Genomic DNA, 13,262 nt, shown 5'->3' with positions numbered 1-13,262 from the left:
GCTCTGGGTCTTAAGTCATCTGATTGTCCCAGGAAATGAACTGGCTGACCCTTTGATTAGAGCAGCATTTACTCGCTCCCCTTTCGCTTTGCTAGCCCCGAGTGTGAATTTTCGGGTGCACAGCAAAGCTCTGCTTGTTCGGAAACTGAATGTCATCTGGTGGGCTGATACCCCTTCTAAATAACTCTGCACAATCAAGGACACTACTGCAGCATTCCAGAAGGAATCCACAGTCCTATGTCATCTCCACATTGATCATGACAGACTAACCCATAGTTTTCCTATGTGTAACGAACCAATCCCACATTGTGGTTGTGAAGGCTTACAGACAGTAGCTCAGATCTTGGTGTGATGCACCCTCCTTTTAGTCCTTCATGCTAAGTTTGGACTTCCAGATTCATTTCCTCTATTATTGGCAGACAATTCACAGATAATTGACCTGGTTCTCAGTTTTCTCCGTGAAAGTGGTATTTTTTCTCAGTTATAAGTCCTCCAGAGCAGGACTGGGTGGTTGGGGATTTTGGGGGGGAGCAGGGGTCTCCTGCTGTGAGCTAGGTCTAGGGGATCCCCAACTCTATTTCCTTGATGAGGCTAATCTTTCATCACTCTTTTACTCTGTTGTAGTTGATTTGTTTTGCCTCATTTCTGCCGCACCCAATTTTCTATTCTATGTGTCACACTCTGTTGACCGAGCGAGGTGGCGCAGTGGTTAGCACACTGGACTCGCATTCGGGAGGACGACGGTTCAATCCCATCTCCGGCCATCCTGATTTAGGTTTTCCGTGATTTCCCTAAATTGTTTCAGGCAAATGCCGGGATGGTTCCTTTGAAAGGGCACGGCCGATTTCCTTCCAAATCCTTCCCTAACCCGAGCTTGCGCTCCGTCTCTAATGACCTCGTTGTCGAAGGGACGTTAAACACTAACCACCACCAGCACCACCACCACCAACACTCTGTTGAATAGTGTGCACTCTTGACTGTCATGGATCAGGGATGGGACAGGTGCAGGTGAGACATTTCCTGTCACATGGAGAACCCCACGGGTGCCCACCTGCTGACTTCCCTATCTCCAACTTGCTTCTATTATTGTTGGTTCAAAAGATGTCCATTACACTTTTAGCCTCCTTACCCGACCAGACCAGGAAACATTCTTCTGCATACACCACTCTTTGATCAAGAGACTGATGACCTCATTGTTTGGTCCTCCCCCCCCCCCCCCCCCCACACACACACAAAAAAAAATCAATCAATCAAACAGACAAATAGGATTAACAGGGAATATTAAATGTATACAGTGAAGGGCAGCACGAATGGTCACAGATTTGTTTGACCTATGGGAGAGTGTCACTGTGCTGCTGAAAGAACTGAACAGGCAGACTCGTAAAAATAGATGCAAACTTTTCCAAGGAAGTCTACTGACAAAGTTTCAAGAACTGTTTGTAAATGATAGTTCTAGGAATATACTACAACCCCCTACATATTGTTCCTATTGGGATCATGAGGATAAAATTACATTAATTACAACACTCACAGAGGCATATAAACAATTAGCTCTCCCATAGTCCATACATTAGTGGAATTGGAAAAAAGGTCTAATATGAGTATTGGAACTTTAATAGTGGCAACTATTTATTTACAGCTCGTACAAAATAGATACAGGTTTCAAAGTTTGACCTTCAATGTAGTCACCAGCATTGTGTATAACCCATTGTCAGCAATGTGGAAGTCATAGGTTACTCTTAGCAGTGCCACTTGTGTTGACAGTTTGAGCGGCGCGGTCTATAGCCCGACGAATTTGTAGCAGTTCTGAAGCGAATGCTGTGAAGTGTTTCCTTCAGTTTAGAAATTGAGTTGAACTCATGAGGGCTTAAGTCAGGGGAGTGCAGTAGGTGGTATAGCATTTAGCAGCCCCATTAGTCAAACAAATCAGTAACAGTTTGCACTGTACGTGCTTGAGATTTGTCCTGCAAAATGATGGTCAGGTCCTGCAGAAAGTGTCATCGTTTCTGTTTCTAAGCTGGCCATAGTTTGTGCTCAAAAAATGAACAGCATAGAGGCAGAAGTGATAACACTTTCTGCAGAATCTGACCATCATTTTGCAGGACAATGCTCAAGCATGCACAGTGCAAGCTGTTACTAATTTCTTTGACTGATGGGCCTGCTAAGTGCTATACCACCTCCAGCACTCCCCTGGCTTAAGCCTTTGTGAGTTCAACTTGATTTCTAAACTGAAGGAAACACTTCACAGCATTTGCTTCAGAACTGCTACTTATAAACTGCACTGCTTGAACTGTTACCACAAATGGCACTGCTAAGAGTATCCTAAACTTCCACATCACTGGCAACGGGTTACACACAATGCTGGTGACTACTTTGAGGGCAGTAGAACTTTTAAGGAGTATATAGAGGGTTTATACAAGGGCGATGTACTTGAGGACAATATTATGGAAATGGAAGAGGATGTAGATGAAGATGAAATGGGAGATAAGATACTGCGTGAAGAGTTTGACAGAGCACTGAAAGACCTGAGTCGTAACAAGGCCCCGGGATGATGGCCTTGGGAGAGCCAGTCATGACAAAACTTTACCATCTGGTGAGCAAGATGTATGAGACAGGCGAAATACCCACAGACTTCAAGAAGAATATAATAATTCCAATACCAAAGAAAGCAGGTGTTGACAGATGTGAAAATTACCGAACTATCAGTTTGATAAGTCACAGCTGCAAAATACTAACGCGAATTCTTTACAGACGAATGGAAAAACTGGTAGAAGCGGACCTCGGGGAAGATCAGTTCGATTCCGTAGAAATGTTGGAACACGTGAGGCAATACTAACCTTACGACTTATCTTAGAAGAAAGATTAAGGAAAGGCAAACCTACATTTCTAGCATTTGCAGACTTAGAGAAAGCTTTTAACAACGTTAACTGGAATACTCTCTTTCAAATTCTGAAGGTGGCAGGGGTAAAATACAGGGAGCGAAAGGCTATTTACAATTTGTACAGAAACCAGATGGCAGTTATAAGAGTCGAGGGGCATGAAAGGGAAGCAGTGGTTGGGAAAGGAGTGAGACAGGGTTGTAGCCTCTCCCCGACGTTATTCAATCTGTATATTGAGCAAGCAGTAAAGGAAACAAAAGAAAAATTCGGAGTAGGTATTAAAATTCATGGAGAAGAAGTAAAAACTTTGAGGTTCGCCGATGACATTGTAATTCTGTCAGAGACAGCAAAGGACTTGGAAGAGCAGTTGAACGGAATGGACAGTGTCTTGAAAGGAGGATATAAGATGAACATCAACAAAAGCCAAACGAGGATAATGGAATGTAGTCAAATTAAATCCGGTGATGCTGAAGGTATTAGATTAGGAAATGAGACACTTAAAGTAGTAAAGGAGTTTTGCTGTTTAGGGAGTAAAATAACTGATGATGGTCGAAGTAGAGAGGATATAAAATGTAGACTGGCAATGGCAAGGAAATCGTTTCTGAAGAAGAGAAATTTGTTAACATCGAGTATAGATTTAAGTGTCAGGAAGTCGTTTCTGAAAGTATTTGTATGGAGTGTAGCCATGTATGGAAGTGAAACATGGACGATAACCAGTTTGGACAAGAAGAGAATAGAAGCTTTCGAAATGAGGTGCTACAGAAGAATGCTGAAGATAAGGTGGGTAGATCACGTAACTAATGAGGAGGTATTGAATAGGATTGGGGAGAAGAGAAGTTTGTGGCACAACTTGACTAGAAGAAGGGATCGGTTGGTAGGACATGCTTTGAGGCATCAAGGGATCACAAATTTAGCATTGGAGGGCAGCGTGGAGGGTAAAAATCGTAGAGGGAGACCAAGAGATGAATACACTAAGCAGATTCAGAAGGATGTAGGTTGCAGTAGGTACTGGGAGATGAAGAAGCTTGCACAGGATAGAGTAGCATGGAGAGCTGCATCAAACCAGTCTCAGGACTGAAGACCACAACAACAACAACAACAACAACAGAACTTTTAAACACATATCTATTTTGTACGAGTGGTAAATAAATAGTTTCCGCTATTAAAGTTCCGTCCCTTGTAACTGGTACATTGGGCCTCAAAAGCACTGGTACAGTGGGCCTCTGTCATCCACTCCACAGTGGTTTGCAGAGCATAGATGTAGATATAGATAGAGTTTTCTCTATTGCCGGTGTGGTCCTCAAAGAATACTGACCTGGCACCATATAGTCACCTGTTGATGACTGGCATGTGGTATCTAGTCTAGATTTATTTTGCAGAAAAGCTCCTATATGGTAAATTGGCGAAAGGCTGTTCCAGTATATATAACACATATGTGTGAGGCGTTGCCTTACTGTGATGAAGCAGAGCTGGTAGGACTTACATGTCCTCACTGAGCAGTGGTTTCAACTTCGTTTTTGTCTGGACGTCATTAGAAAGGGGAAAAGATGTTTCTGGCTGAAGGAAGCATGAGCATTAGAAGTTTGATTGACCCTCTTGACGAAATAGCCTCACATGAGGGGAAACAAACCATTATGCACTCAGTGTCTGTCCTGGAAGGAATTCTGCACCAAGGCCCCCCTAGTAGCAACCAAAAGCTCAAGTTGAAGTCAGCTGGAAATCATCACTCACATCAGCACAAACAACATCAGTCACCTAGGATCGGAGACAAATCTCGGTTACTTTCAAAGATTTCTGAAAGTGGTCATCACCACAGCTAACCACATTCGTGGGTTCTCAGCACAGTTATTGGCTTGTACCCTCGTTCTGAGGCATGAGTGGGCCCTGTGGTGCTGAGTAAATTATGACAAATGTCTGGAAACAGTATCTACCATAAAATACCTAAATATCCAGAGTGACCTTAAGTGGGATGACCATGTAAAACAAATAGTTTGAGAAGCAGATGTCAGGCTAAGGTTCATACGAAGAATCTTAAGAAAACATTACTCATTCACGAAGGAAGTGTCTTACAAGGCACTTTTTGACCAATTCTAGAGTATTGTTAATTGATTTGGGATCCTTACCAGGTAGGACTCATAGGAGAGAGAGAGAGAGAGAGAGAGAGAGAGAGAGAGAGAGAGACAGAGAGGAGATCCAACAAAGAATCGCGCATTTCATCACAAGATCATTTAGCTGGAATGAGAGCGTTACAGAGATTCTCAACAGACTACAGTGACAGACACTACAAGAGAGGTGTTGTGCATTTCGAGAGAGTGTTTTCTGGAAAGAATTGGACAACATATTACTTCCTCCCATGTACATCTCTTGCAATGACCATGACAAGAAAATTCAAGAAATTAGGGCTAGTACAGAGACTTACCGACAGTCATTCTTGCCATGTGTCATTTGTGACTGAACAGAGGAGGCGGCATCAGTTTGTGATATCAAAAGTACCCCCTACCACACATCGTTATGTGGCTGGTGGAGTAGATGTAGATGTAGATGTAGGTGCAGGGTCTAAATGAGAAACTTTGACAGTTACATGGCGAGCTTGGCTGTAGGTTTTTTTCCTGCACTACAGGGTGGAGACTTGTAAAGTCACCCTGAAATGAAACTGTCACTTGGGAGGTGGAGTACATGTGACATAAACATGATATTCTATGTTGGTCAAAATTCCGAGATCTCCAGATGAAAATTTGTGCCCTCAGAAGCCAATTGGGCAGCAGAATACATGGTCAAAACTCTGAGATCTCCAAATGAAAACTCTTGCTCTAAGAAGCAAATTGTTTAAACTAATCAGATATCAGATTGAAGAACAATAATATTAAAATACTAATTGCACAATTAGTATTGCATTTGCATTAGAGTTGCAGAGTTCACCTCTCTTCCAGACGGCTGTCTCCTTCACATAATACTAGGAACTGAGAGTTGATTAAAAGCGGTAGTAGCAAGTAGGAACATTTGCATAAGTCCATGGGGCACATAAAGGAAAGATAAATTCCACGCCTCAGGTGATGAAGTATTTATAGCAACAAGCAGAAAGATCATTACTAGGATGGTCCAAAATTAACTCATTTGTAAACCAATATTGGTGAGAGTACCTGCGGGGGAGGACTTAGATTAATAATCGGACATTTCAAGTGGCTACAGGTCCAGAAAACACACACACACAAATTGCACATGCTCTTATAAATACTTGTAATTTCTCTCTTAGGCAGTTGACCTGTGTGCCCCTTGAACAAACTAAAAATAGTTAAAGTCCTTCATTCTGACCAATGATCTCAAGTGAATGCCAGAATCAGAAATCACTTTTCAAACATTACTTCTTTGGAATCCCTGTGTCCCGCTTCCAGCTCACAATGATTTGGGTGAAAAGAATGAAGTTCTACAACATCCCACCCTGGGCCCATACATAAATAATGAATAAGTACAAAAAGGTCATATAGTCATTCAGACACAACCTGAATTCATAATCATGAAGGTATCCCAATCAAACTATACTGATAGAAGATTACCTTTATTATAGTCAAGTACCATACATTATCTGTACCAGCAAAGAAGAGTAACAGTCTTACAAAGTAATACTGAATGCATTTTCAGGAATTGCCTCCAATATCTAGCGTGATAGATCTACATTCTTCTTAATAGATAAAGAGAAAATATTTATTATTAGAAGTTTAATGCATCCAAATCACGATCTTAATACATGCATACTATGTAAAGATTCCACAGAAATGGTCACACTCTCACTACAAATGAGAATGTATGGTAGGGATATAAACAAAACTTAATGGCAACTCAAGCATCCATAAAACTAGATATGTGTGAAACCTACAGAAGTTTTTAGTCACATCATGGCAAAACATCTGGTTATAAATCCTAGGAGATTCATTTCCTGTATGGAATCAATGAACAGATTCAGACCATCATGTGGTGTTTCAAGGGTATGTTTTTATGTGGAAACTGAAGACAACAGATAGGGAGCTGAAATGTAAAATTCCATATTTGAAAATGCATTCTACCACGAAGATATCAGTATTGTACCGAAACAGGTAATAACACACAGTCACAAATGAGTAACTGAAATAAGCACTTTCAGTGCCATATTGAGAAATAATTGAATATACTCAAAGGAAATATGGTAATACATCCTGACAGAATGCTGTTAAATTGTACACTGAATACATTGTGGCATTGACCCTTTCGTAGTTCTTATTCATTCATGATGTTTCATGTTATAAATATTCCTTTGTAACTGGCCTGTAACCAAGATATGATCAAATGCAGCAGTTTACAAGCTGTTAAGTTACTGGTATGAGGAATTGTTGACTTATAAAACCCGGTAATTATGTGGACAGTGAACATCCAACAGGATGATAGGACATAGAGTGTGCCCTTCAGATGTCTAAAAACAGCTACTACATGCAATATACATGAAATATTTGTACTCTTAGATTCCAGAATGAATTTTTACTCTGCACTGGAGTGAAAGGTACTGGAAGATCAAAACGAAATGAAAGACTGGGTCCCAAACATGGCATATTTGCCTTTCATGAGCAAATCTTCTACCAATTGAGCATCCAAGCATGATTCATGACCCACCTCAACAGCCTCACAGAGATAATGGCAGAAGTAAATCTGTAAGAACAGGTCTTGAGTCTTGCCTGGATTGCTGAATCAGTAGATCATTTGGCTGCGTAAGGCAAAGTTTCTGGGCTCAAGTCTCAGTTTGACCCACAGATTTAATCTCTCAGGAAGTTTCACTCTCAGTTAGGAGGACTCATCTTTTGTTAACTAAGGGCCCCAAGATTTTTATTTCTTGCGTGACAAATAAGCACTTTCTTGGACACAGTTCAGCACAGTTATCTGGTGTCCTAAATGTTCTTCATATGTCTTGCAGAAAACAACATTGTCATCCAAGTAACGAAGACATGTAATCCATTTAAAATGACAAATCATATTGCTCATTGTACATTGTGGCTGGAGCATTGTACAGACCAAGTAACATAATTTTGGACTCATAGAGACTATAAAGTATTGTTAAAGCAGTCGTTTTCCAGACAGCCTTGATCTGCCAGTAGTGGAAAAATGTTACTAGTAGTGAAAAAAATCGTTTGCTCCTTTAAGATGATCTGCCTAATATTTTCCCCAGATGTTGAACCTTTCTTTGTGGTTCTTAAACCACAGATGTACCATCCTAATAAATGTAAATGTTGGCAAGACACATCATGCTACACCACGTCAAGTATTTTAAGTATTTTGTGGCACATCAAATCTCCCTATCTCTCTTTCTGTCTCTATGCTGTCCAGCATGCCTCATAATCACTGCTAGATACCTGATGTGCATCTGACCCAGTGATACTTTTGTATGTATTGGTACCTTCACAATGTGGACTGTAGGTAGAATGTACTGTTTGCTGCTTATGAAGGCATAGCCTTATAGAGCCATGGCATTGTCTACATCTGAGATTCATAGTGTCTTGACCAAAGACTGTATAATATGGACTAAGTTACAAGATTAGCGCTATCAACAAGAAATAACACTTAGTATTGAAAACACATTTATTGACACCCAAAAACGTTCACATGGAGCTGAACTGCCTGCTTCAGCAGGTAATGCTCCTATTTATAAATACATTAGCAAATCATTAAGCTGACACTTTAATATGGCAGTGAAAGGTAGGAGGTATTTTGAACTGGGTAGTGTGAAATAACAGTAGAGATTGGGACTGGACTATCATGTTCACTGTATTGCCAGTATCATCAAACAGTTCTGTTGTAGTCATTATCAAATTCTTTATGTACTGTGATTTGCTTTATGTTGTGCATTGCTTGTTGTTGTCTTTTCTTATGTTGAAATGAGTGAAGAGTCTAATCCAGATCTATTATGGGGTTTGAGTATGTGTCTCATCACACCTGAAGGACTGGTAAATCCTATGACCATTAGGTCAGTTCTGCTTTTGCAAGAGAACAGAACTTTGGCTGCAGTCCTGAGAGACCCAGGCAGGGCTTCTACTCCCACTTTGCACCTCCCCCTGTGGCCAGTCTATGCTCATTTTTGACTACTATGTTATAGTGGCCACACTTTACAATATTCAGTAAATAAAATTAGTCACTGAACATTCCAGAAATCAGGAATTTTACTGATAAAAAATTGAAGTATTTGGGAATTGAACTGAAGACCCACACATTGGCAAGTGGTGAGCATAAACACACAGCACAGAGTAATACACATAAAACACACCATTTAACTCTTCTTTGCCTCACTGAGTTGTAGTATTAAGTGTATTCACTATATAATTTCTTCACTGCATGAACTGCTATTCAGATACTCAATGTCATGATATAAGCCTCACTCCCAAATCTATTTTACACCTTAGGAAGCAAACATTTTCCCCAGCATTGCTAGGCATTTCTTACTGCAAGAGGAACACGGTACCCATAATACACTATTGAAATTAATGCAGCCACTTGCCTCTTGTGTCGTGTTTTCAGAAGGAACTTATTATCTGACCACAGTTAAAACATAAAAAATCAGTTACATTGCTCTTGCAAACTTTGTGTCATTGAGAATATCCTTGCTGCAGTTCTAACTCCAGAGTCGCTCTTATGTTGCAGTAGTTTTAACATCCTGGGGAATGTAGAGTAGATGGTGATTTGTGCTAACCCAAAGCTAAATACTGAATGATTTTTTAAATTAAATTCCTAGTAATTTGTTAAGTAAAATTAATTTTAGCGAACTTCATACCAAATGAGAAAAAGAAACTCATAATGTCACGTAAAATAACAGCTCTAATACTTATATGTTTCAGAGATTTCAGATGGTGTGGGATGAAGTCATCGTCCACCACCTACTGTTTGCTAGTGCTTACTATCAGAAAAACACCATAAAGTTTTAAAATGTAGGATTGTGCATTGTGGGAGCAGTATATGGCTCTTAATCATCCATGAAGTGTACTCTTCAGAGCACAAATTTCGATTGGTAAAAGTATATTTTGAGATTTTATTCATAACTGTTATTTTTCAGCAGTTGTGATGTATATTTTTCTGAATAAAATTGAGTCATCAGTTGTTTGATTGGAAGATTTATTTCAGTTTACTGGTTTTGACAGATTAATCTGTAACTTCAGAAAACTTCAAAATTGAGCTATTTAAATCTTCTAAGTCAATATTGAGTAAGTTTTTGTAACAACCTTCTGATAGTTTACATATGTGTGTAACCATGTTCTAATGTTTGTAAATTTTGGAGACTTCCTAAGGTGACAGATTAATTTGTCAGAACTAGTTAAGTGAAACCCATATTCCAATTGTGCAACAGACTTTCGAATTTTATTCTGAAAAAAGTCTATTTTGAGTTGCTATCTGACTCACAGTTTCATCTCCTGCCATAAAGCACTACACTTGGGCAAAAATTTCATTCAGAATTACTGCATCGTTTGTTGTACAGGCATTCCCCACCTTCTGCTGTTCCCTGGGGGTGCCTGGACCAATAATTAGAATTTTCTCATTGCTTTGGGATCTGAGTTTCTAAACCAAAGACACTTCTTTATTTATTTATTTAGCATCCTTGCATCTCATCATTGTAAAATGATACAGGATTTGTCATAAAGGATCTTACGTAGATAATAGGTAATAAAAGATTTACAATTATATATTGACTAATAAAATATTCTTACATATAACATGAAAGAATACACACACAACAACAGTCATAATATATGAGATCAGCATAATAAATAAATACAATTTATATTTCAAATGATCACTTCAGTCACTGTGATGAAGTAAATTGGCTACTCTATTTTGCATGCTGATGATTCAAATGTTCCTCAACACTATAAAAACTCTTGTTATTTAGCATTTCTTTGAGTTCTCCTTTGAATATGTGGAATTTTGATGTTCTTTTAATTTCATTTGGTAGTACTGTAAACAGAATTTTAGGTTGCTAAAGAGCGATTTTTTTGATACATGGTTTCTGTGTGAATTTCTCTATGAAAATTGTCGGTATTCCCTGTTTTCTAGGTGTGGAATTTGATTGTGTGTCTTCATAAAATATATACTTTCATAATTATAGATATGTGTTAGGTCATGATTTTTAGTTCCTTGAAAAATTTTTTACATGACTCTCTCTGTGTCATTCCTTTTATTATTCTTATCGCTCTCTTTTGGAGCATAAATGTGTTTCACCGTACTGGTTTTCCCCCAAAATATGATGCCATATCTTAACATGTTGTGTATGGGTGCAAAGTGTAAACATAACACTGCATCAATACTGTAGGAATTGTTTGGCATTCTACGAACATAGCAGTACTGACTTAATTTTTTGTTTAACGTTTCTGTATGTTTCTTCCACAAATTTTCGTCTAGCTGGTATAATCAAACAGAATGTCACCTTGCTAGACTGAAACAGATTCATCAAGACAGAATTGCTGGGTGACATTGAAAACTTGAAGATTGATAAACAAATAAAAGATAAGGGAAGTGCAGATTGTAATTTGACAAACTACAGATGAGATAAGCATGGGTAGAGACAATAAACCAGAGAGGACACAAACATGAACAATGAAAGATAAAAATGGAAAAACAAGCAAATTGTGAAGAGGAAATCACAGAGAAAAATATGAGCAGCGGGAGGTAAATACCTATGTGTGAAGAAGTCTATCAAAATGGACATTTAATGTGAAAGTGAGGGAAGTTAGATAACAATAAAAAAACGTGAAAGTGAAGGAAGTTAGATAACAATAAAAAAAGGTAAGAGTATCTCAAGCTGGCATTGATGATGAATGAAACATGTGCCCCATTAATGTTGTTCTGACTGTGAGGCTAAAAAGAGAAATCCAAATCAAGTGCGTATTGAAGAAGCAGAGATCATGTCTCTTGTGCTGTAGGGAGAGTTGTTCCAAAGATACAGTGTGTTATTATTATAAGCATTTTCTACCTGTGTCAGTTCATTTTGCCAGTATAGTGGCTGTAATTGAAACATAACATTAATTCATGAAATTCAATGCAAGTCAGTTGACTTTGATATGCATCACATCACAAATGACTCACCTGCTAAGATTGCAGTTCTTACAAATCTGAAATTCGAGAACATAGAAATAATGAAGGTAGGAGTCATAAAGAAATAGCAGGTTCTTAATTCCATTTATTGGTTGTATGTAGTGATATATGCAAAGAAATAGGAGGTTGAAACTTCCTGGCAGATTAAAACTGTGTGCCCGACCGAGACTTGAACTCAGGACCTTTGCCTTTCGTGGGCAAGTGCTCTACCATCTGAGCTACCGAAGCACGACTCAAGCCCGGTCCTCACAGCTTTACTTCTGCCAGTATCTCATCTCCTACCTTCCAAACTTTACAGAAGCTCTCCTGCGAACCTTGCAGAACTACCACTCCTGAAAGGAAGGATACTGCGGAGACATGGCTTAACCACAGCCTGGTCCCGAGTTCGAGTCTCGGCCAGGCACACAGTTTTAATTTATTTATTTATTTAATCTGTCAGGAAGTTTCATATCAGCGCACACTCCGCTGCAGAGTGAAAATCTCATTCTGAAATAGGAGGTTCTTAATTTCATTTATTGGCTTATGTAGTTATATGTGGAAGAAAGTTTCACCATGATTGTAATACACATTTTCTGTTCTATTGTTTATTTTTCAGGTGTTGTACCATATGTTCGAATCTTACACTGAGATGGGGCCTGAAAACATTATTTATACTGATGTCTTAGCAGGCCTGGCTTCATTTTTTGTTGTTGCCTTAGGAGGCACAATCATTGGAATTATCTGGGGCTTCCTTACTGGCCTTGTTACACGATATACGCATCAAGTTCGTGTAATTGAGCCAATATTCATCTTTGTTATGGCCTATTTAGCATATCTTAATGCAGAAATCTTCCATATGTCTGGCATACTGGCGTAAGTATTGATTATTTAGTAGTTATAAATCGTATACTTGTATTTATATGTCTGAGGATCTGTTACACAATTAACACATTTACATTTTAGCTATAAGAAAATGGATTAAACAGTATTGTCTGGTAGTAAGTCATAAATATAAAAAGCAAATCTCTTTTAACTGCATTATTAAAGTTTTGCTATCACAGGTGTTATTGCTATGTAATAGTAATAAAAATACTGGTCATAGTATGTTCCAAGCCATATAGCAAAATTATTGGTACTGTTTTCTGCTGTAGGCTGTTATTTTACTTTCTTTTTTTATATGTTAACACTTCTCTTCTCCATTTATTTCTAAAGCTGCAGCCATAAACCTCCCACATTATTTGTATAGTGTTACTGTTATGTTTTGGTAGTTGTTAATGACTATTATATCTATTCCTCTTGCTATAT

The 13,262-nt window shown here is 38.7% G+C and overlaps 1 protein-coding gene across 1 annotated transcript in view; it reads left to right on the top strand.

Moving 5' to 3' along the window:
• Positions 1-13,262, top strand: part of LOC126229635 (sodium/hydrogen exchanger 3-like) — a 702,719-nt gene that overhangs the window by 527,178 nt on the left and 162,279 nt on the right. The window contains exon 3 of the mRNA XM_049942376.1: positions 12,574-12,830. Within this exon, the coding sequence (XP_049798333.1) occupies positions 12,574-12,830 (257 nt within the window). The remainder of the gene's footprint in view (positions 1-12,573; positions 12,831-13,262) is intronic.

The sequence above is a fragment of the Schistocerca nitens genome, unplaced genomic scaffold (genome assembly GCF_023898315.1).
Source record: "Schistocerca nitens isolate TAMUIC-IGC-003100 unplaced genomic scaffold, iqSchNite1.1 HiC_scaffold_376, whole genome shotgun sequence".
Taxonomy (NCBI): Eukaryota; Metazoa; Arthropoda; class Insecta; order Orthoptera; family Acrididae; genus Schistocerca; species Schistocerca nitens.
This window is presented reverse-complemented; position numbering and strand designations above follow the sequence as displayed.